Here is a 25,862-nt window from a genome sequence, read left to right as displayed (position 1 = left end):
GATGAACTAAGACACACAGCAATAACAGTAAAACATAGTGGAAGTTCATTCAAGTTTGGGGATATAATTCCTACAATATAATAGTATAGGAGAAATGTCCAGAATAAGAGCAATGTTCACAGCTGAGAAAAACAAAGTATTGATCCATCACAAGTATCAAAATTATTTTTTACACTACATGCACAAAGGTGCACTCAGTGTTAACAATTATCTGGACCAGGACACTTGTCAGGAGCAATGTTCACTGAAACTCCAGACTAGCAGACAGAGTAAAAATAATTACTTTTATAGCTCCTTGAAAAAAATGTCTACTGAACTAAACTGGCACTCAGGTTTTAAGTTTAAAGCAGTAACTCCATTTACCTTCTGCCTGTCCTTTTAACTAGCTATGTAAGTTAATTTTGATCTCATAAAATTTGATGTAATAACTTGCCAACATTAATTCAGTGGCTATCATACAGTATACATAGCAATTACATTTAATAACTCTGGGCGTCCACAAGGAAGTTCTCCTACAAAGGCCCATTGAAATAAATGGAAGAAGCAGAAGAGTACAGTATATGCCTTATATGATTTTTTAGAAGAACCTAGCATTATTCAAAGCATTGGCATATTATACAGCCACAACAGTGGCTGTATACTACAGCCAGCATGGATTTTTCACATTCCGCAATGTTAAATTGAAAATAACCCCATGCCATTCTGATGCTTCCCATAAGCTCATTTCAAAACAAAACCTTACAAAACTTATAGTCCTGAACTCAGAAACGCTTGCTTAACAACCCTCTCAATTTTCATGACAATATACAAAACAGTCAGAGAGAATCAAGAGTTCAAAGTCCAAAAGAGAGAGAAAAACCCCACAGCCCTTTTGGACTTTTTTCTCTGAGAGTTCTCATAATCTGTTGAAATGCATTAAACATCAGCCATATTCACAGAGTACCTGTAATCCCAATACTGACCTTGCCCCCTACTCTGACCTTCATGCAGTTTAAAAGTTAAAAAAATGCCTGGCTGATTTTTAATTAATTTAATAAATTTTGGCCGGCAGCCTATGATAACGCAAGACATGCTCAGTAAGAACCAACTGTCAGAATTCTAAACGCCAGACTCACAGCTGCTGGGCTTGCCTAATCATGGGGCCACACCCACACCAGACTTTGATGTCACTTGAGACAGTCATGGCTTCCCTCAGAGAATCCTGGGAAGTGTAGTTTGTGAAGGGTGCTGAGAGGAGACTCCTGTTCCACTGAGAGAGCTCCAGCGGCCAGACTGGTTTAACAGTCAGCCACTCTGATCTGTGAGGGGAACAGGATGTCTCCTAGCAACTCTCAGCACCCTTCACTAACTACACTTCCCAGGATTCTTTGAGAGAAGCCATGACTGTCCAAAGTGAAATAAAGTCCTGGTGTGGATGTGGCCAGGGAAAGCTCTGGTTTAAATTTGGATGGGAGGCTACATGTGCCTGCTGTAGAATAAAAATGTGGGGGAAAGCCTGAAAAAGAATGATACTGTTCACAATGTTTTCCTTTTGGAAAGGAAAGGGGCTTCCCTTCTGCCCAGTGCTCACCCACCCAGTCTCCCCCCTCTCCTCCCTGTCCCTTCCCTGGGTCAGTGTTGGACTATGACCTGGGAGACCAGGGTTTGAATCCCCATACAGCCATGAAGCTGACTGTGTGACCTTGGGCCAGTCACTGCCTCTCAGCCTCAGAGGAAGGCATTGGTGAAACCACCTCTGAATACCATGAAAACCCTATTCAAAGCGTCGCCATAGGTGGGGATCGACTTGAAGGCAGTCCATTTCCATTTTCAAACATGATTGCATAGAAATAAATCCCATTGAACTCAAAAAGTATGCAAATGATCAAACCCTCCCTTCCTTCTCCTCCTATCCCCCTCTTGCCCCTTCCCTTCCCCTTCCTTTGCCCCTCCCTCCCCATCCTCATCCCCTTCCAATCCCCTCCATCCCCTTCCCCCTCCTCTGTCTCCTCCCCATGGTCAGTTTTACCTATCTTAAGCATGATTGCATGGAAGTAAATAGGGCTGTGGAGTTGGAGTCAGAGTCGTGGAGTCAGAGTTAGAAGCAATCTTGAGTGGAGTCGGAGTCGGTAGAAATGTACCAACTCTGGTTTCAAAAAAAAAACTTTCATAGGAATTTAGGAAAGTTTTCTTGTTCAGAAATTTTAATCAAATAAATATATTTTATGTTCTATCGATCTAGCCTGATGATTCACGTGGTGGTGATGAAATGCCTTGTGCTACCATTTTACTACAGTAAATTTGTTATTACTAGTTAATATACATTTGACATTTATGAAGGAGTCGGAGTCGGACAGTAGAAAAACAGAGGGAGTCAGAGTTGAAGATTTGGTGTACTGACTCCACATTGAACTCTATAAGCATGCAAATAATCAAACCTGCCCTCCCCTCCCCCTTCCTTTGCCCCCCTCTGATACACTCCTTTCCCACTCCCCACTCCTCCCCCATGGTCAGTTTTTCCTATCCTAACAAAGATTGCATAGGAGTAAATCCCATTGAATTCAATAAGCATGCAAATGATCAGACCTGCTTTTCCCCTCCTTCCCCTCTCCTCTCCCTCCCTCCTCCTCTCCCCTCTTCCTTCTTCCTCCTCCCCTGCCCACTCTAGCCCTCTCTCCCTCCCCCCGGTCAGTTTTACCTATCCTAAGCATGATTGCACGGGAGTAAATCACACTGAATTCAATAAACATGCAAATCATCAAACCTGTCCTCCACCCCTCCACCTCCTGCTTGCTCTCCTCCCAGTCCTCCCCTCTGTGTCCTCCCCTCCCTCCTCCTCCCCTCCACATCCTCTGTGGTCAGTTTCACCTATCCTAAGCATGATTGCAGGGGAGTAAATCCCATTGTACTCAATAAGCATGCAAATGATCAATCCATTCTCAGCAAACTTGGACAGGATCCCATTTCTTACCTCCCGGATTAAAAAGCAGGGAAATTCACTAATAGGCAAAAAACCTTGCGGTTTAAGAACATGCCTATAGCCCACAGCTATTTATATCAAACTTTAGAAAGCAGGGAAATTGGGCAGCTATAGCGAATGCACCAGGGGAGCAGGAGACCTGAACTCCTCTCTGAGATATTCTACTGCCCTACAAATTGGTCAAAATGCAAACACCATTTGGGTTGGTCTTTCACAGTCCAATCCACTTCCTGTGTAGCTTGGAAGAATTTGGTAACGTGCCTCTGAGCATATGGTGAGTGGTGGCAACACCTGCAATCAGCCCAAAGAATAGCAAGAAGATGTGTGCTGTGCTGATCTTGTTTTAGCAGGGAGGAAGTAACTTTATTAAGACAGTTGACATAGTTCAGATGGTCACTTTGAATATGTCTGATTTCCTTTGCAATTTTAGTGCAGTTTCCTATAGGAAATCATTTTCTTTTTTTCTATTTATGTGAATATGTGAAGTACAGCAACACTTTGCAGAATGTACACTAAAAAACCTCCAAACATAATTGTGGAATAATGGCACTGACTATTCTGCAGAATAGTCTCCAGTGGACCTCAGGAGTATCTCAATTTGCACAAGATAAAACAGTGGGAGGTGAAGTATATTCTAGCAAAATGCTAGGTGTGCTCTTATGTTTTTAATTGACCGCGCCCACCTTGCCTTAAATGAAGTGGTTTAAACATAGCAGTCTGAAAACATGGATCCTCTTTTTTCCAACAGCTAGTCATTGCTGAAGTAGCAACATATTGGAATCAGTCAGATTTTACATCAAACTGCAGTTTCACATTCAACTATTAATGCACCCAAAATAGAAATAGAACATAACCTCCAATTTGAAACACAAAAAATGCTGTCTTCACCATCATATGACACTGACAAATAAAAAGGCTTTGAAATTAATAAAAATAAATTTGACACATTTCTGGGATGAATAATGAGGGAAATAAACTTTTCTAATGTAGATTCTCTGTAGAAACATTAGTAAGACAGGAAAGAAGCAAAGTACGAAGAACACCAACAAACATACAAAAATATAATTCTCTATCGTTGGAGATGGCAGATGTTGCCACCACTCACCGTATGCTCAGAGGCACATATTACCAAATTCTTCCAAGTTACACAGGAAGTGGATTGGACTGTGAAAGACCAACCCAAATGGTGTTTGCATTTTGACCAATTTGCAGGGCAGTACAATATCTCAGAGAGGAGTTCAGGTCTCCTGCTCCCCTGGTGCATTCACTATAGCTGCCCAATTTCCTTGCTTTTTAAAGTTTGATAGAAAGATCTGTTGGCTATAGGTACATTCTTAAACCGCAAGGTTTTTTGCCTATTAGTGAATTCTCACTAGCATTCTGCATCAACCTGCATGCTGAACAAAACATACAGGATTGTATCCAGCTAATTTTTACTCACAGTAAACCCATGGAAATTAAAAAAGCTAAGTTAGGCATGTCCATTCATTTCAGTAGGTCTCCTCTGAGTGAAACTAAGAGTGGATTCAACCCAGTGGTCTCAGGGCTGGCGCCAGGCATGCCAAGGCCTTGGGCACCAGCCTGCCCTGGGCCCCGACACCCGTCTGCCCACCCCACCTACCAAGATGGCAGCAGGGGCATCAGCCCCTTAGGAAACCCTCAGCCGCCATCTTGGTTGACGGCAGGCATGTGCCCACAGCACAGCCAGCCTTTACTTTAAGGGAAAGGTTGGTGGGACATGCAGGTGGGCATCGCAGGCCTGCACAGTAGTAGGGGGTGTCTTGGAGCTCCCTCTCAGCGATCCATGACAGGGTCGAGAGCCGATGCTACCGTGGATCGCACAAGGGAGCACTACCCACTCACCCTAAGAAGGGGCCCTTCAGGGGCCCTCAGCCAGGGCCTGACCTGGCTACCCTTTGGCGCTGGCCCTGACTGGGTGGTATTCACTGCTATTCCTACTCACAGTAGACCATTAGTCCTAGTTCAGTAGACCCACTGAAGTTAATAGTTTCATTAATTTCAGTGGGTCTACTCTGAGTAGGACTGAGCTGAAGGCAACACACATTTTTGAAATGTTGGGGGGGAAATCCGAAAAAAAATTATGGTGATATTTTTTTTTCTGTCAATTACTTTTGCATAATATAGAACAAAGAATGGTCTGCCTCCCTGCATTGTACAAGTAGGTAACAGATTGTAAGATTAAGGAAGGAACAAGGTCATTTTTATGCTGCACTAAAGTCTCTGAATACTTTTACATGGTGATCTAAACATCTCTTTATTGAAATTCATTCAACTGACTGAAACTATTGGTAAGCTGAAGGTCAAATTTCCTAAAAAGAGAAGTCCTAACGATTTCTGAAGGTAAAGACTCAGGGGGGTTTGGTACTAGTTTTACATTCTATTTTCCCCAATGCTTAACCACATCAAAGGATAAATGTAATAGTACATCATATGAAGCTTAAGAAAAGGCCAACTTGTATACATTTTACTTTACTATAGTGAAAGCTGATACAGTATTTCTATAATAGTTTATAAAGAAGAAAAAAGCTGTGAACCAAACTCTCCCAACAGTAATTCAGAAATTATAGAACAGAACATCTTTCTCCTGTTTGTACATTAAAAATTATGTTCCAATTAATGCTTGAAAACCTATTTGTATATGAACTCTGTGCCCCTCACATTGTAAAAATAGTAACTTGTTTCTTGGATGTGACATTGGTTACTGTTACTGTTATCAACCACAAGCTCTGTTTCCCTAGGTTAAAGAAAGGTCAGGCTGTTCTAGGTGGGAAAACAACAAACACAAAAGACTTGCCTGGAAGGCGCAGCCCCTTGATTAGATTAAAAGCAGCCAAAAGCTTAAACAGCCCCGCCCCTCGCTCAGGAAGAAAGCCTGAGAGAATACTAAAGAGTTAAGCCCCAGCTGATAGCCATCAGCCTCAAGTAACACATCATTGGCTGGCAGCAGTAGCTGGGAGGAACCAGCCACACATATAAAGTCAGAGCACCCTAGCAAGGGAGCCTGCTCCACGAGCTAGAGGGAGCCCCAGCTGAGGAAGCGTCAAGGTGAGTTAAGCAGCAGAGCAAGTTCGGCAGCAGGGCGAGGAGGCCAGGGCCCCCCACTGTGCCCATCTGTTCCCTGACCTCAACTAAACCGCAGTCTCCAACCCATTGACGTAATAAACCTTAAACAAAACTATGCAGGTAAGAAGCCAGCAGGGGTGTGGGGGCTTTCCAGTGTTTTGCACCGCCTGCAGCATGTACGACTATCTGCCTGTTGGACAGAAGTCGTGGGTGTGCTCTCGGTGCAATGAGCTCCTGGCTCTCCGGGAACGACTTCATTTCCTTGAGGCCAAGGTGGCGGACCTGGAAAAGCTGAGAGAGGCAGAGAGGTGTGTGGAGGAGGCCTTCAGGGACGTTATAGCTGTGTCCCACTCCAACGATGATAGCTCTCCTGCTATCATGGAGAACGATGGTCTCGGGGAAGGAGAGCATCCAGCTGAGGAAGAGGGAAACGATCCCTTAGAAGGGACCCATTCCTTGGGGGATGAGCAGCTGTCCTCTCGTGCCGAGGATATATCTCCAGGGGCTGGAGGGATCCTTGAAGTGGGTGATTCGATCATTAGGAACATAGACAGTGGGGTGTGTGATGGGCGTGTAGACCGCAAGGTGTTTTGCCTGCCTGGTGCGAAGGTTGCGGATATCGCCCGTCGTTTAGATAGTTTGGTAGACAGTGCTGGGAAGAAGTCAGTGGTCGTGGTGCACGTTGGCACCAACGACATGGGGAAATGCAGCCGTGAGGTCCTGGAAGCAAAATTTAGGTTGCTAGGTAGGATGCTGAAAGCCAGGACCTCCAAGGTGGCTTTCTCTGAAATGCTACTGGTTCCACGCGCAGGACCAGCCAGACAGGCCCAGCTTCGCAGTCTCAATGCGTGGATGAGACGATGGTGTCGGGTGGAAGGGTTTGGATTTGTTAGGCACTGGGGAACTTTTTGGGACAAGCCGGGCCTGTACAAAAGGGACGGGCTCCACTTGAACCAGAATGGAACCAGACTGCTGGCACTTAAAATTAAAAAGGTGGCAGAGCAGCTTTTAAACTGACTGAGGGGGGAAACCCGACAGGAGCTGAGAAAGGTCCGGTTCGGAATAAACCTCCCCCCTGGGATAAAAACCAAAGAAATGATGAAATTTTAAAAGGGGTAGGCCTAGAAGTAGGCATTGTGAGAGCAGGGGCACAGGATATAAATTCAGAAGAGCAAAATTACCACAGGCCTAACCACAACTGCCAAAGACACTTGAAGAGAGACACTGCTTACAAGTGCCTGTACGCTAATGCTAGGAGCCTGCGAACCAAGATGGGAGAACTGGAGTGCTTGGTCTTAGAGGAGAGCATTGATATAGTGAGCATAACGGAGACCTGGTGGAATGGAGAAAACCAGTGGGATACGGTTATCCCTGGATATAAACTATATCGGAAGGACAGGGAAGGACGTATTGGTGGCGGAGTCGCTCTATACGTGAAAGAAGGCATTGAATCCAGCAAGCTGGAAACCCCAAAAGAGGCAGACACCTCCACAGAATCGTTGTGGGTGGTGATACCATGCCCCAGGAGGGACTTAATACTGGGAACGATCTATCATCCCCCTGATCAAAATGCTCAGGGAGACCTGGAGATGAGATATGAAACTGAGGAAGCATCCAAACTAGGAAATGTGTAGTAATGGGTGACTTCAACTACCCGGACATAGACTGGCTGCATATGTGTTCCAGTCATGACAAAGAAGCAAAGTTTCTAGATATTCTAAATGACTATTCCCTAGACCAGTTGGTCTTGGAACCGACCAGAGGGACGGCAACCCTGGACTTAATCCTCAGTGGGGACCGGGACCTGGTGCGAGATGTAAGTGTTGTTGAACCGATTGGGAGCAGTGACCACAGTGCTATTAAATTAAACATACATGTAACTGGCCAATTGCCAGGAAAATCCAACACGGTCACATTTGACTTCAAAAGAGGAAACTTCACAAAAATGAGGGGATTGGTAAAAAGAAAGCTGAAAAACAAAGTCCAGAGGGTCACATCACTCGAAAATGCTTGGAAGTTGTTTAAAAACACTATATTAGAAGCTCAACTGGAGTGCATACCGCAGACCAGAAAAGGTACCGCCAGGGCCAAGAAGATGCCAGCATGGTTAACGAGCAAAGTCAAGGAAGCTCTTAGAGGCAAAAAGTCTTCCTTCAAAAAATGGAAGTCTTGTCCAAATGAAGAAAATAAAAAAGAACACAAACTCTGGCAAAAGAAATGCAAGAAGACAATAAGGGATGCTAAAAAAGAATTTGAGGAGCACATTGCTAAGAACATAAAAACCAACAACAACAAATTCTATCAATACATTCAAAGCAGGAGACCATCTAGGGAGACAATTGGACCCTTGGATGATAAGGGAGTCAAAGGTGTCCTAAAGGACGATCAGGAGATTGCAGAGAAGCTAAATGAATTCTTTGCATCTGTCTTCACAGTGGAAGATATAGGGCAGATCCCTGAACCTGAACTAACATTTGCAGGAAGGGATTCTGAGGAACTGAGACAAATAGTGGTAACGAGAGAGGAAGTTCTAAGCTTAATGGACAATATAAAAACTGACAAATCACCGGGCCCGGATGGCATCCACCCGAGAGTTCTCAAAGAACTCAAATGTGAAATTGCTGATCTGCTAACTAAAATATGTAACTTGTCCCTCGGGTCCTCCTCCGTGCCTGAGGACTGGAAAGTGGCAAATGTAATGCCAATCTTCAAAAAGGGATCCAGAGGGGATCCCGGAAATTACAGGCCAGTTAGCTTAACTTCTGTCCCTGGAAAACTGGTAGAAAGTATTATTAAAGCTAGATTAACTAAGCACATAGAAGAAGAAGCCTTGCTGAAGCAGAGCCAGCATGGCTTCTGCAAGGGAAAGTCCTGTCTTAGTAACCTATTAGAATTCTTTGAGAGTGTCAACAAGCATATAGATAGAGGTGATCCAGTGGACATAGTGTATTTAGACTTTCAAAAAGCGTTTGACAAGGTACCTCACCAAAGGCTTCTGAGGAAGCTTAGCAGTCATGGAATAAGAGGAGAGGTCCTCTTGTGGATAAGAAATTGGTTAAGAAGCAGAAAGCAGAGAGTAGGAATAAACGGACAGTTCTCCCAATGGAGGGCTGTAGAAAGTGGAGTCCCTCAAGGATCGGTATTGGGACCTGTACTTTTCAACTTGTTCATTAATGACCTAGAATTAGGAGCAGTGAAGTGGCCAAGTTTGCTGATGACACTAAATTGTTCAGGGTTGTTAAAACAAAAAGGGATTGCGAAGAGCTCCAAAAAGACCTCTCCAAACTGAGTGAATGGGCAGAAAAATGGCAAATGCAATTCAATATAAACAAGTGTAAAATTATGCATATTGGAGCAAAAAATCTGAATTTCACATATACGCTCATGGGGTCTGAACTGGCGGTGACCGACCAGGAGAGAGACCTCGGGGTTGTGGTGGACAGCACGATGAAAATGTCGACCCAGTGTGCGGCAGCTGTGAAAAAGGCAAATTCCATGCTAGCGATAATTAGGAAAGGTATTGAAAATAAAACAGCCGATATCATAATGCCATTGTATAAATCTATGGTGCGGCCGCATTTGGAATACTGTGTACAGTTCTGGTCGCCTCATCTCAAAAAGGATATTCTAGAGTTGGAAAAGGTTCAGAAGAGGGCAACCAGAATGATCAAGGGGATGGAGCGACTCCCTTACGAGGAAAGGTTGCAGCATTTGGGGCTTTTTAGTTTAGAGAAAAGGCGGGTCAGAGGAGACATGATAGAAGTGTATAAAATGATGCATGGCATTGAGAAAGTGGATAGAGAAAAGTTCTTCTCCCTCTCTCATAATACTAGAACTCGTGGACATTCAAAGAAGCTGAATGTTGGAAGATTCAGGACAGACAAAAGGAAGTACTTCTTTACTCAGCGCATAGTTAAACTATGGAATTTGCTCCCACAAGATGCAGTAATGGCCACCAGCTTGGACGGCTTTAAAAGAAGATTAGACAAATTCATGGAGGACAGGGCTATCAATGGCTACTAGCCACGATGGCTGTGCTCTGCCACCCTAGGCAGAGGCAGCATGCTTCTGAAAACCAGTTGCCGGAAGCCTCAGGAGGGGAGAGTGTTCTTGCACTCGGGTCCTGCTTGCAGGCTTCCCCCAGGCACCTGGTAGGCCACTGTGAGAACAGGATGCTGGACTAGATGGGCCACTGGCCTGATCCAGCAGGCTCTTCTTATGTTCTTATGTTCTTATCACCTGCAACCATCCGTGGCACCAGATTGTAATGCGCCTACTGGCATTAAATTATCCATTTGTTTATTTCTCTTTTTAGTTGATTAGCATTTTGACTAATGGTTGGAACAATAAATAGTGATCTAGTTCTCTCTGTGTTTTCTATCATCACATTATATGATAAATTAGCACATATTGTTGGTATGTCACTTTCTACCAATATTTGACCTAATAGTTGTTGTATAAGCATTATAAAATCACTAGGTATGGTATTATTGTCTTTCCTCTTGAAGAGGAATTTTTCCATGTTAAAGTGCTTATTTGCATATTCCCCCAGGATGTGATTCTTATTAGTGAATATTTTGAAGACTGAAATTATGCTGCTAAATCTGAAGAGTGCTGAAAAATACTTGAAGAGAAAGTTGCCTTTTTCAAGCCCTTAGGGTTCAACATTTTTTTATTTGCATTTCCATCATGTTAATTACTGTTTAAAGGGTTCCCAGGGTGATTACATGCAACTGTTTTCAAGAAGTTTTATCCCATTCTTTATACAGGACAGCTAATTAATGTTAGAAGGTTTATTAATCAGCAGAAGATGCAGTTAAGGTCTACCCACCTACACCTTATCCTGGGATATGTTTTGTAACTGTCACTGTTTGAAAGGAATTTGATAAATCCACTGAAAATGAGATGGTGTAAATTCTCTCACACATATCATTGACAACATGGCCTCAGTAGTTCTGCTGGGGTCACTAGGACATAAATAGAAACGTTTAATAATGAGAATATATCAAAAAGGTGTCTAGAAGCAGTTACTTCATTCTGTGTTATGTCTGCTTGTGATGATTCACAATGTGAAGCCCTTTTTAATTTTGTTCAGTTTTCCAAGAGCCTCAGTAACGCACAATCTTAAGCATCCATTTTTATTGATTTATACAAGCAAATGGGATCAACTCAACTATAGATAATCATAATGTAATGGCAAGATACAATATCATGGTCACTGGCTGTGCCCCTCAGTTTGGACACACTCTACGTGTGTTACCGAACATTGGGTTATGAACAAACACAAAACCTTGTTAAAATTAATTCATGTTGAATCTAGGAGTGATGTTCACTGTCAGAAGCAAGAAAATTTAAAATGTATTTATTATATTTCTATCTCATCCTTTCTCCCAGTAGGAGCCCAGGGTGGCAAACAAAAGCACTAAAAACACTTTAAAAGACCATACAAACAGACTTTAAAATATATTAAAACAAAACATTAAAAGCATTAAAAAAGCTTTAAAAACACTTTAAAAGGTTTAAAAATATATTAAAAAGCAATTTCAGCACAAATGCAGACTGTGTTGCACATGCACATGCTTTGTTCTTCGATCTATAGATATGTTGCAGAGAATTCCCATATTATGTTGTTTCTTTCTGTCAACTGAGATGTAGACACATGAGAAGCCCATTAGAGTGAACTGCACAATATAGTTTGGAATTATTTTTGAATTATCGGAAGAAATTACAGTTTAGATTATTAGTTCAACAGACCTCTGGTACTGAGCCTGTATCTTTTTGGATAATAAAGATGTGGGGGGGGTATCCTTCCAGGCAAAGTTATTTATTCAGAATTGCTACTTGCCCACTAGTTGAGAAGTTTGTTGCCTAGTTTCCCAGTGAAGGTCAAAATATGCATTCGGAAAGAGGGAATTGAACTAGACTTGTTTAAAGTTCTTAGAAAAGCTAGATTTGCTGCTGTGGGGATGCAGTCTGACTCACTTCCTTTTCATGTCCTCAGGGCATTATATTAGATTGGCTTTTCAACATGGTCATGCCCCTATATTCCTCTACATTTCACTGTGGTCCCATACTTCATGTTTACAAATGCGATACATCCACATATGCACAAATGTATAACTACAAAATTATCACAAGAGACCTTAAGCAGCCTGAGGCAGGTGGTGTAAAAAACATACCACTTTTCTTATAAAGGCATTCTTCCCACCTCAAAATAAAGATGGCAAGTCTGTTATAAAAAATTGTGCAGAATGGAGACAATATCCCACTCATCTATTTACTTCTGATATAAATTTTCACGGTTCTTAACAATGTATTACAAAAACATTTAAATAGTACACTCCTCTGTGTGTTAACTTGCAAGAAATACCACTTTTTCACTTATGAATTGCATTAATATGCAAAATAATAGCTAAGCTTCGTATTTATGTTTCAAATGAGAAAGTCCACAGTGATTCTTTTCCATGTTCTTGCATTGAGCAGAAGGTTGGATTCGATGGCCTTATAGGCCCCTTCCAACTTTACGATTCTATTTAGTCTTATGCAGACTTACATGGGAGTAAGTCTCACTGTGACCAGTGTGACTTACTTCTGACTAAACAGCATAAGCTCTAACTAAACTCTGACTAAACTCTAAGATGAGTGAGCCTATTCATGTTATAACTGACTGATGTCTTTAAAAGGTGATGTGGGGCATAGGAGGACAGAAATGGCATTGTACCCCCCTTCACATGTCCTGACAACCTCATAAAAGCCATCAGTTAGAAAAGACTTGATCAATTGTTCCCACCCACATAGTTGTGAAATTCACACACACATTGCAGCTGCGTAGGAGAGTACCTTGGGGAAGAAGCTCCCACACAGCTGCAAGTATGTGTGAAGAGGACTATTATTTGAAGTCAGTGTTACTTGGTATTTTTGGTCAGTCTGCTTCCAGATCCTGTGAAAATGACAGCTCTAGGTGGCCCATTAGCACAGATGTTTTGTGCTGAATATTGTTCTCTGGAAAGTTCTCGGAGACTAGAACATAAATAACCAGGATTTGTTCATATGGGGATGCTAAACAGAATAGCCAGTAGCCAGAGAGGGTGGTGGAGGCCACTTTGTGTGCCAAGTGCAAACATGGTATACACACACACACACACTTTGTCATCTTTCATCTCCACAGTTCTTTATCTCCATTCTGCTGCTGCCTCCTTATCCTCCTTTATCCATGTTCTTGACCTCCAGATCCTTTTCCCCTCCACTCCATTCTTCACCACCACTATCTGTTTTTTTAAATAATTGTTTTCTCCACTCCACCCCGTCTCACTCTCCGCCTCCTCCCTCGTCGCCTCCTGCCTATCCGCAGAGCACGAGGAAAGAGCGACACTGCACAGAAGCCCAGTTTGAGGCACATGATTTTCATCCACAAATCAGAGGAGCAGAAGACTTCCCCTGCTCCCTCCCCCAAGTAATGCCCCAAAGTAATTCTGGAAACGTTACAATTACTCCACAAAAGTAATAAAATTACTCCTAGTTCTATTACAACCAAAATGTAAAGGAATTACCCACTCGTTACTCAAAAAGAAATGAATTACAAGTAATTCATTACTTGTAACTAGTTACTTCTAAGCTCTGGATTTATGCCTGTGCAATCATGCTTAGGATAGGTACAACTGACCATGGAGAGGGAAGCCTGGAGTGGGCAGGAGAAGAACAAGAAGGAAGAGGGGAGGAGAGGAAGAAGGGAAGAGGAAGGGAGAGGGAAGGGGAAGGAGAGGAAAGGCAGGTCTGATCATTTGCATGCTTATTGAGTTCAGTCAGATTTACTCCCGTGTAATCATGCTTGAAAATTTAAATGGACTGCCTTCAAGTCGATGCCGACTTAGGATAGGTGAAACTGACCTGGGGGAGGGGAGGAGGAGGGGAGGAGGGGGAGGGAAGGATATTGGATGGGTGGGCACTGGGCAGAGGGGAAGCCCTTTTCCTTTCAAAAAGGAAAACATTGTGAACAGTATCATTCTTTTTCAGGGTTTCCCCCACCTTTTTATTCTACAGCAGGCACGTGTAGCCTCCCATCCAAATTTAAACCAAAGCTTCCCCTGGTGACATCCACACCAGACTGTTATTTCACTTAGGCAGTCATGGCTTCTCTCAAAGAATCCTGGGAAGTGTAGTTAGTGAAGGGTGCTGAGAGTTGCTAGTAGATGCCCTGTTTCCCTCACAGATCTTCAATCAGATTGGCTTACTGTTAAACCATTCTGGCCACTGGAGCTCTGTGAGGGGAATAGAAGTCTCATTTCAGCACCCTTCACAAACTACACTTCCCAGGATTCTTTGGGGGGAAGGACTGTCTCAAGTGAAATAAAGGTCTGATGTGGGTGTGGCCCCCTGATTAGCCAAGCGCAGCAGCTATGAGTCTGGCTTTTAGAACCCTGACAGTTGGTTCTGACTGAGCATGCCCAACATTATCATTGAGTTAAATCCAAAATTTCTTAAATTAATTAAAAATCAGCCATGCTTTTTTTTTAACTTTTAAACTGCAGAAGATGAAGGCCAGAGTCTCCGCCAATGTCAGTAATAAGATTACAGGTACTCTGTGGACATGGCTGATTTTTAATGAATTTCAATAGATTATGAAAACTGACAGAAAAAAGTCCAAAAGGCGTCTGTTTTTCTCTCTCTCTTTTTACACTTTGAACTCTCGATTCTATCTGACTGTTTTGTGTATCACCATGGAAATTTAGAGGGTTGTTAAGCAAGCATTTCTGAGTTCAAGACTACTTTTTGTAATGTTTTGTTTTGAATGAGCTTATGGGAAGCATCAAATGGCATGGGGGTTATTTTCAGTTTAACATTGCAGAATGCAAAAAATCCATGCTGACTATAGTATACAGCCGCTCTCATGGGAGTATAATAACTCGCTCAGACCTTGCATTATAGCTACTGATTGCTTTTGCTACATCTCACTATTAAAGCAATCCTGTTTCTTCTTAATTTCTCATTTCCTGCATCAAATATTTTGTAGTTGCCTGATTGAAAATGTCCCATTCCCTTCATTTTAATTCACTCACACCAAGTATTGTAATGTTGATACATTCCATTTCTTGCTTGACAGTTTCTAACTTTCCCTGGTTCATGGTTCTCACATTCCATGTTCCTATTGTATATGTCATACAACTCCGGACTCTCCTTTCACATCTGTGCGCATCAACCTCTGGGCTTCCTTTCAGCTTTGACCCAGCTGCGTCACTAGTCACAGCGCTACTCGTACTTGTCCTTTGTTCTTCCCCAGTAGTTTGGTGAGTGCCTTCTGACCCGGGGGTCTCATCTTCCAGCACTATCTCATGTTGCATTTTGGATACTTTGTTCATAGGGTTTTCATTGTAAGAGGTATTCAGAGGTGCTTTACCATTGCCTTCCTCTGAATTTGGATGCATCTTAGTCTGGTGTCTCAGCTTTGACCATTCTGCCTTGGGTGCCCCTGCTAGGAGTCTAGCCTCTTGGTCTAGACTCCTGACGGCATTGCTCTCAGCTTGTATTAGTATTTGCAGAAAATAATTTTAGGCACAACCTGATCTCAGACAAACCCAGCAGAGGAAAGATGCATCCTGGGTGCTAAGGAAAAAGGAAGGACAAGCTATCGAGATTCTGAGGATTAAAACAACAACAACACAGAAGTAGGACAAGTGCAATAAAAGGGAAGGCAAAACAACAGCTCTGTAGAACTCCAGGGATTCCTGTTGCCTGGTGTCCAAAGAACTCACTTTTCAGTCACAGCTGTGACTTCACTTATTGGCTAATACTGACAGGCAGGAGCAGCCAGACTGGATCATTTCACATAAATCACTTAGCAGGGTACATGCACATTTTGCTCCATAACTTCCTTTCTAAGAGGACTAGAGGATTACTTTTTTCTAAATGAAACTTCAGATTCTGGGCAACCTGCTGGACATGCCACTCAAGCCTTTGCGGGTGCCCTGGAATCCACAGGTGGCAGGTTGACAACTCCTGGAAGGGGTCAACTAGAGATTGAAAAATTCACCTCAGGAGTGGATTGCCCTGCATCAGAGAACAGTACAATGCTATAGAAGGTTGATGGTAGTCTTGAACACAAATTAATTTTCACATAATTTATAATAAACACTACAAATACAGGGAATAATGCCCTTATGGGAAATGTGATTATCGTGAAAGAAAGCGCAGAAGCAGAAACATCCATTGAGGTACTGGTGTCAATTGGAAATTTTGTTATTGCTGAAAGGAAATTGAAAAGAAAATTAGTTGTGAAAATTTGATTATCTTTAATATTAGCTCCTCTTCTTTAAAAGGGGGGTTTCCGTGACATTTGTCTTCCCAGCAAATGATGATAAATGTTGGATTGAAAAGGAATTAATAATTTGTGTATTGCCACAGCTAAGTATGAATTCCTGTGGGCTTTCCACCTTTCCACATGGACTTGATGCTGACCTGCAACTTGTGAGTGCATAGTAAAGTGACATATGCACAGGGTCTTGCTTTTGGATGCATTTTTTTGTGGATGTCTGTCATTGAATTGTCACATGTTATGTTGCTCATAGGACATTTGCCACATAACCTTTTTTCCACAGTTTCCAATAAATATTACCATAAGTTTGAAACTTGCCCATGAAACATTAGCTGTTTATGTATGTTGCTGCCAATGGAATTTATTTTTTGATTCATACTTTTAGAGAACACAGTTGTCTAAGTTACATGTAAATTCTTCAGGTTGCAAAACAGTTACATTGGTCATAGCTTTTAAAACAGAATAAAAAGGAAATATGTAAACTGGCATACTTCATGATTTCCTTCTATAGGGAAGATTAATCTGTTTACAAATAGTTTAATGTTAATTGGAGTTCAAATAATATTAGCAAAAATATTATGTGAAGAAGCTTACATATGTTACGTTGGTCACTACAGAATTACCCTTTTCACTGTAAGCATCTTCCACTGCATCAAGGACCAAATTGTATGAACCTGCCTTATACACATTTTTTCATTTAATAGAAATAAAAATGGAAAGCTTTTTGTAATTCAAAAACTGCTACTACAGCCTTTTCAGTCAAATATCTCTAAAGAGTTTTGTCCCTTCATATTTTAAATGACTTGAACAGTGAGACTATTACCAGTTCGCTAGAGATGAATATTCCACTGTCCTGTTGATCCGTTACAAAAAGTTCTTAATATTGCGTCTACCGTTTTCTTTGTTCATTTTCATTCTGTTACATCAGTTATTTCCCACTGGTCTTTCCTAAACCATTTTTCAATTTTCCTTGTACTAAAATCCTGCAATTTTTTGTAAGTGGTTATCATAGGCCGTTTTATAATTCCTTGGCCAAGTCATGAATACAGTAAATAAAATTTAAGGACAAGCAGCATAAGAAGAAAGCCATTACCTTATACTGTTTAGTACTGATTTCTAGTTGATTTTTTTTTATCAATAATTTTTATTCAAATTTTCATAAAACAAACAAAACAAAATCAAAAAACATTCAAAGACAAAAAATAAAACAAAACAAAAATGATTAAACAATAAAATAAAATGTTGACTTCCAATTTGTCGCAGATCAGTTATAAGTGTACAATATATAACAATCCTGTCTCTTAAATTATATTATAAAATCACTTTCCTCCAGTAGTTATCTTAATTAATCATCAAATCTCATAAACATTACTTTATTCTTCCACAAAAAGTCAAAGAGAGGTTTCAATTCTTTGAGAAATATATCTATCAATTTTTCTCCAAATAAGCATGTCGATTAATCCATCTCATTCAAATCTATTAGGTCCAATAATTTCAATAGCCATTCTTCCATTATCAATGTTAATTCCATCTTCCATCTTCAATAATCCTGTTAAGTCCAGTAATTTCAGTAGCCATTCTTCCATTATCAGTATCCCATAATAATCTTGTTGTCATAGCCATAGTCCAAATAAACATATCGATTAATCCATCTCATCAAGTTTGTTAGGTCCAATAATTTCAATAGCCATTCTTCCATTATCAATATTAATTCCATCTTCCATCTTCAATAGTCCTGTTACGTCCAGTAATTTCAGTGTCCATTCTTCCATTATCAGTATCCCATAATAATCTTGCTGTCGTAGCCATAGTCATATAATAAGAGTCTGATGGGAATTTCCTTTCTCACAAATATTTCCTTGCCATCAATTCTGAATATGTTGCTGAAATATTGTTGTAAAGTCATATCTCTGTTCTTCTTTTTTACAAACTGCACTGGCTCATCTCTTGAGAGTTTTTCCATTGTCACATATCTGTAGTTAATTCCATAGATATTTTCTATGTCAAGCTCCATCACATCATTCCAGTCCAGAAAATTATCCAAGACATTGATAACTTTATCTCTAATATCTTCATTAATTTCTTCATTGACATCACAGTGTAGACAGAACAGCCTGCCTTATCTCTTATATGTTCAGGAATACAAAACAAATTTAGTTCCCAGCATCAAAACAGTTAGTGGCGTCGTGAACAAGCAGATTCGTCAAAATGAAATAGACCAAAAAGAAAATAGTCCCAGACATATAATATTCCAAAGTTCATAAATCAAATTTATTTGTTTGTTTTTTTCTCCTCGGAATAGAAATCCCTCTTCCGTTTATATCTTTAGAATGCACTTCCAGGACAGCTTTTTGCAATAAAAACAAAGATAAGCTTTTTCAATTTCTTTCCTCCTTAATTTCGTGAATAATAGAGAAGAGTTATAACTCACCCAGGAATTCTTTATAGCTGATTCATTGACAAATCTCTTTTTGCTGCAACAATTTAAACCAAGTGAAAAAAAATAGAAAGAAGGATGCTTGCCTGTTAAAGTCCGTTTTTCTTTGAAGAAAAGATAAATGTGTCGCATTAATCAGTGAGAGCTTGTTTGGAAGTCCATCCGGCATTGCTGGCTGAACCTTCTCTCATAAATTAATGAAATCCAGTCCTCCCAACAAAAACAGGCTTTTGTGGTTAATCTCTACGTTTCTTCCTGCCCGGGAGAAAATCTTTACCAGTCAAAAAGAACGTTATGACTGATTTTAAAACTGAAAAAGCTTCTTCTGAGACGAGAGCTCGTCTCAAAAAGCAGGCACAAGCGAAGTCATCCTTCCCGGAAGTCCACTGATTTCTAGTTGATGTATAGCTTATACAAATTTGAATTGTTTTGTTTTAAAGGTGTTTACCAGCAACAGTATTACTGATGCCATGTTGCCTTTAAATAAATCTATACGTAGTTGTGAGACTATTATTTCATGGTAGTTTATCAATTTTAGATATTATTCTATATTGCTGACTAGTAGCTGACAGTGAGTCCAATTCTAAGTGGGGATGGGGGGAGGGGTGCAAAGTTGTAGATCAGCCACCACTTTCAAAGTCCCACCAGCTACACTGGCCAGGGAAGGAGACACCCAGTGTATCTCTCCTGTGCCATTATGCCAGCTTCAGGCTGGTGTGGATTGGGGGGGCAATCCTGGGGTCTCTTTACAGAATGCCCTGCTTCTGTCCCCTCCCCAGAATGCTATGGAAGTAGAGCTAAACTCACAGAGCTTTCCATAGATGTAACGTATCTCCATGCTGGAGCTATCCATCTTACCAGTAGAATTGGTAGAGAGGCACTGTCTGAACTCTGGAGAGCTATTGTCAGTTAATGTAGATAGTACTGAGGTAGATAGACCAATGGTCTAACTTGACAATCTCCGAATTCTTTGACATCATCCTCTGGGCCTCCATGTTTTTTCTTATATCACAAGGTATATCTGCAATCACTTTGCAGTTACATCCACAGGGAACTGTGTCTGATGAACCAGTGTAATATGTATTGGCTTCCCAGTCACCATGCAAATATTAAATCTGAATTTTGACAGCCGTTACACTAAACAGCATAACATAAATTATATTAAAATGTTGGTGGTTATCTCCTAAAACAGCACTGGGGAACCTCCAGCCCACTGACCTAATTAGGCCATTCAGGCCTCCTAATTAGGCCCATCAGGTGTTGGACTTGTAAAGCTGTGGCAAAATACTCAACAGAAAGAATCAGAAGCACATTCTAAGTCCAAATGGCCTTTGGAGTAAGGACCAGTTCTGAATCTGTCACTCTGGTTAGATCAATACAAGTACTCCCATCTTTCAGTTTGTTGTATATGCCAATACATCATTTGTTCTAGCTAGGAAAATCAGCTGGTTTTGCTTATCCATGCCAGCACACATTTAGAAACACAGTCATTAAAAAAAAGCTTTAAAAGTGTAGATTATTTTAGACAGCATTCATGTCAAGAATATGCTTGAAATATATAATTGTCAAACAATATTCTAGTGCTACAATTCATGGCATTATATTGTAAAACATGATGATGTAGAAGTGGCTTACTTGACAAGATTATTGGTTAGTCCGTGGTGCAGAGTGGTAAGCGGCGGTAATGCAGCTGAAGCTCTGCTCATGGCCGGAGTTCGATTCCAACGGAAGGAGGAAGTCGAATCTCCAGTAAAAGGGGTCGAGGTCCACTCGGCCTTCCATCCATCCGTGGTCGGTAAAATGAGTACCTGGCATACGCTGGGGGGTAAAGAAAGGCCGGGGAAGGAACTGGCAATCCCACCTCATATATACGGTCTGGCTAGTAAACATCGCAAGATGTCACCCTAAGAGTCGGAAACGACTTGCACTATAAGTGCGGGGACACCTTTACCTTTACCTGAAGACAGCATGTCCAAAATCATAGATAAACATATATTTTCTGTGTGTGGACTGCAAAGATTTTTTTCTTCTCTTAGAGAATAACTGAGTTTTATCCTAGTTAATTGATAAATTGGCTTTTAAGCAGGCTTTGGAAATTTTTCTTACTCATCAGAGAATGGCAAGGGGTTTAATATATAATTCATTGAACCACACTGTAATGTATGTAACCTTTGGGCTTCTCCATTGGTAATATTTAAGTAAAAAAGTGTTGCCGTGAACATTTGTTTTTACAACTTCACATCGATCTATATTGTGCTTACCTTAGAGAAAAAAGTATATCCAGCCTCCTAGAAAGTGATAAATACCCTCCTCCCTGCCCCTTCTTCCTTCCATCCAACTATCATTTCTATTCCCAGTGGGCATAGATTAGAAGTGAGAAGTGTTAATGTAAATGAAAGATTTTATGCTTGCCTCTACACAAGCTGGTCTTAAATGCACTAATAGACCCCTTTACACCAAGTGCCTAGTTGAAGGGAGTTGGTAGTTAATAGAGCAGTTTTCTTTCCATCACAAATAAGAGCCACCAACGTGGACTGACTAAGGTAAAGTAAAATGTGGAGGAGGTTCATTTGATACAAGCTGACATTCTTTAAGAGCATAAATCCTGACTTTTGACTGAAATTCTAGTGTTACCATAGACTGACAAAACTCCAGTCCTTGAAATTGAGCCTGTGGTGTTTGGGGCAATGTAAGTTACTTATGAAAAAGATCCTTGGATAATTTTAAAAGGCAACTTGATCATGTTATAGCAATTTGTCTCTTACAATGTGTTAGAAAAAAAGTAGATTGGTATGGAAAGTTTTATATATACATATATGCAACCATATATATGGTTTAATAATTTAAACAAGTATAAATCTTATATATATATATATATATATTTAAAATGCTTTGTTTCTCTTACGTTTTTGCAGCACTGATAGCTATTGGGCGATATAGTATGACAATAGAGACTGTGGATGTAGGATGGTGCAAAGAAATCACAGATCAGGGAGCCACCCAAATTGCTCAGAGTAGCAAGTCGCTCAGGTACTTGGGACTAATGCGATGTGATAAGGTAAGAAGTAGCTTTTGTATAAAAGAATATGTAACCTATGTAAGAGTGGCATGTCCATTTATTCCACACATTGCATTCACATTAGCAATTATTAAGAAAAACAGCAAATGTACTTTGCACAAATGATAAGCCTCTCTGATACTGAGTCAGTAATGCTAACAGGTTTTTTGGACAGCAGCTACTTTCTAAATTTTGTAATTTCTGTCTTTAGTGTGTTGTGACATTATTATAGCAGTCTGTCTTGTTTTAAAGCATAGAATGCAGTAATAAGAAAAAATACTGCTGCCCAACTTTCAAAAGAAATAATTTTCAGCTCAGTAAACTTGATCACAAATCCTTATTGCAAAAACAGATGAACCAAAAAGCTTTGCATAGCTCACTCAGAAGAGAAATATTTCAACTCAAATGCCTTTGTTCTTAAATTTTCCATATATTTTCTTTCCCATTTAAAAACACCTTAAGAAACCCCTGCTTACTGCATTCTCTGTTTAAAAAAGCAAATTGTGAATATGAAACTATAAAGAATCTAGCTTCTAAGCTGAAGAACCACTATTTTGTAAACTGGTGGGGCACAATGCCTTCAACTTGAGCGTTTTGTAAGAGCCAAGAGAAGAAAAGTGTGTGAGAGTCTCCTTTGATGAATTGGGCTAAGATTATCTTCTTAGACTGTTCAAAGGGTTACTTGACCCTGAGATTTAGGTTTGACCCAGAATCACCTGATCAATTTTACATATATCTCTTTTTTGGGGTGTAGTTAAACAGCTTGTATGATCAAAAAAGATTTAATAAAAGCAATATGCTTATCCTGTCTTGAGCTGCTAAAGACAATCAATGACCTTGATGTTGAAAACAGTTTTTAGTACTTCAAATTATGCATACTGTATAGTCTGTATTACTTTAATTGCTGGCTTATGCTTTCCTGACTTCCTACAAAGGGACTGCATGCTGTGTAGGGAGACAACTGAGCTAGCAAGAATAAAAATCTGTGAGGCGGCTGCAGCACAAATGGGGGAAACTGTTCCTGATTAATGGGGAATGTATATTGGGTATCTTGATGAGAATGCTGTAAAGTGTGGCATTAGGGGTACCACTGGGGGTCATTTAACTTGCTTGTTAAACCTCTGTGTGCAGGAGAATGAGGAAAGTAGCCATAAAAAGAACAAATTTTCAGAAGCTCTGTCCTGAATTTAAAATGTTTAAAATGCAGCATTGGCAGCTCTGAAGAGTTCCATCCCTCTTCCATATACAGAGAATAGAGAAGTTATCATACAAAACAACTTCCTTCATTTTTCTAACTTCATGCAGAACTAATTTCTTCTTCCAGGACATTAATGAGAAGGATTTTCAAATGCCACTGTGACAGAAAATGTTCTTTCATCGTTGGGTGGGGGCTGTGCAAGGGCTCAGATACTCCCCCTTTAGTCTTTCCCCCAAATGTGGTATAATGTTGCTATACCTGATAGCCATTCCCTTTTTACATGATATTGTCTGACATGCAAGTAAGAAGCTGAGAAACAAAAAGAATAGCATATAGCGACAGATTTAAGCAACACTAAAATGCTCTTCATGACATCATATCTTTGGAATTTCTTTGATATGCACTTGAAATAAATTTAGAATTACAAAGGCGTCAAGGGCCTTGCCAAAAAAGATCAGAGGAACTCCAGGGCTGGGTCTGTTTGATTCCATCGATTATATAACTGCCTCTAGGCTATAGATGTCACTAGTAGCTATGCTGTTGATGCACACCATGAAAATAATCAAATTAATTCATTTCTCATTAAGTTGCCATTCATGTGGTCTTTTTCATTTCCAAGTGCAGTGTAGAAGCAAGACATTCTCTGCTTTAAGGGAAAAAGTGGCTTCATAATCTTAGCACCTTGAGAAATTGCAATCTTATGTCTCCATAAAGTCTTAAGTTTGGTTTTATCAAACTTAAAATCACTTTCATTATCTTGTTCAATTAATGAGATAATTAACCAATCTAAGACATATTTGTAGATCTTTACTTAAGAAGAGTAACATCTAAGGACTAAGGAGAGGCTATCTTATGTCATTGTTCCTGTAAGGTGGAGGAAGAAATTTCTTGAAAGAGCCAGGAGCCACACATTGTCCAGCTGCCAAGATGAGGAGATGCCCTACTCCTGGGATGCTACCTGGCCCTGGCAGCTAGGGAGTACACTTGTGGAAGGTGACTATAGAATCTTGAAAAAGTAGGAGTTTGAACAGAAGCAGCAGTAAGATAGATGCAGGAGCAGCTGCTTATTGGGACAGTGCAGAGATTGCCTCTGCTGGTGCAGCTCCACAACCCAACATCAACCCTGCTCCATCCCTGCCCCATCCCAGTCAGCGACAGCAATGCTGGTATCAGGAGGGCAGCACTGCCCTAACCGGCGAGCTGCTCTTGCAAAGATGTTAAGTAAATATCTACAGACATTTTTCATTATTGTCACGACGGCTTTCTTTCTTATTTTGTGTATTGCTATTGATTTTCTCTTTTTGTCAGCTATCTTGGATTGATGTCAGGCAGAAAGGTGAGAGATACATATTTTAAATAATTATTTAAACAAAGTAAAAGTAGACGAATAAAGCTGCTCTAATTGTTCAATATTATTACAATTTATGTTCAACCAAAACCATTAAAAACGTAAGAGCCGTGCTTGAGCAGGCCAAAGGCCAATCTAGTCCATCCTGTTCTGACAGTGGCCAACCAGATGCCTATGGGAAGCCCACAAGCAGTATCTGAGTGCAACAGCACTCTCCCCTCTTGCAGTTCCCAGCAAATGGTATGCAGAAGCATACTGCCTCCAACAGTGGAGGTAAAACATAGCCGTCATGGCTAGTAGCCACTGATAGCATATCCTTCATGAATTTTAAAGCCATCCAAGTTGGGGCCATCACTACATCTTGTTGCCCATAATAGCAGTTCAGTGTCACCAAAGCACTGTAAGGTAAACACACGTGCCAAAGACATTTGGAGAGAGACACCATGTATATATGCAGAGCTTGGAAAAGTTACTTTTTTGAACTACAACTCCCATCAGCCCCAGCCAGCATGTGCTGGCTGGGGCTGATGGGAGTTGTAGTTCAAAAAAAGTAACTTTTCCAAGCTCTGTATATATGTCAGTGTTCCAACCAGAGTCAGGTTTTCTTACCTAATCTCCTGGCCAGTGGCACATTGGTGAAGAAGTAATCAGTTGTTATATTCCGTGTAGAACCCTGTAAATGTGCTATTGTTTTTCTGTCACTGTCCGGCCTAGGTTTCAAGCTGCTGGGCCATCTTCTTTCTTCCCCACATGTATGTCTGCATCATAAACATATGATGTTTTGGCATTCCCACATGGCCAGTACTTTATTCCATACTCATTGTACATCTTCCTTTGAATGGCACTAATTGTTCATCAGTTGTAACTTTCTCATATAGCATGAAGCATTGAGGGAGAGTGCTGTAATTATGTCCCTGAAGTTGTGTAAAAGGGCAACCTTGTCTTCCACATTGGTAGTTCAGTGATGAAGTTGATAATCAAATCTGCTCAACTGTTTCATTTCTTAGGAGCTTCTATATGATGCATGCCATTTTTATACTAAAATTATTGCCCACAAAACCACAGGGAAGGAAGTGAATCCCTTTTAGTCACCACCACCATCAAAAAATCAACTTTAAAGGAATCTAGCACAACCCCCCCCCAGCTATTCTTCTGAAATTTGCCAGGTTTCTTGCCTAGAGATCTCTCTATTATGTATGCTATATTCATACAAATTGCCCACAAGACAAAACACTCCAAAGCTGTAGAGACTGCCCTTGCAGGAAAACCATTGCAGTTGTTCTTCAGAAATTTGGCAGTATTAACTCCTCAAATGCCATCCAGTTCTTCACAATACTAAAAACGTTATAACGATTTTTAAATGTCAACATAGTAGTTGATGGGGAGGCATGAAGGCTTAGAGTTTCCATATTGGGATATGGGTTTGGACCCAGGTCAAATTAGACAGCATTTGAATTTGTCCAAATCAA

At 40.7% G+C, this 25,862-nt stretch overlaps 1 protein-coding gene across 2 annotated transcripts in view; it reads left to right on the top strand.

Annotated features, from left to right (window-relative positions):
- The window catches only part of FBXL17 (F-box and leucine rich repeat protein 17), a 284,885-nt gene that overhangs the window by 251,840 nt on the left and 7,183 nt on the right, over nucleotides 1–25,862 (top strand). Inside the window, exon 8 of one of the 2 annotated variants that reach the window (XM_061623634.1) lies at nucleotides 21,705–21,847. The exons of the other annotated variant lie outside the window; for it this stretch is intronic. Within the exon in view, the coding sequence (XP_061479618.1) occupies nucleotides 21,705–21,847 (143 nt within the window). The remainder of the gene's footprint in view (nucleotides 1–21,704; nucleotides 21,848–25,862) is intronic. 2 annotated transcript variants of the gene reach the window in all.

Source organism: Rhineura floridana, chromosome 1, assembly GCF_030035675.1.
Source record: "Rhineura floridana isolate rRhiFlo1 chromosome 1, rRhiFlo1.hap2, whole genome shotgun sequence".
Lineage (NCBI taxonomy): Eukaryota > Metazoa > Chordata > Lepidosauria > Squamata > Rhineuridae > Rhineura > Rhineura floridana.
The sequence above is the reverse complement of the archived record's forward strand: the minus strand, read 5'-3'. Positions and strand labels throughout refer to the sequence as shown.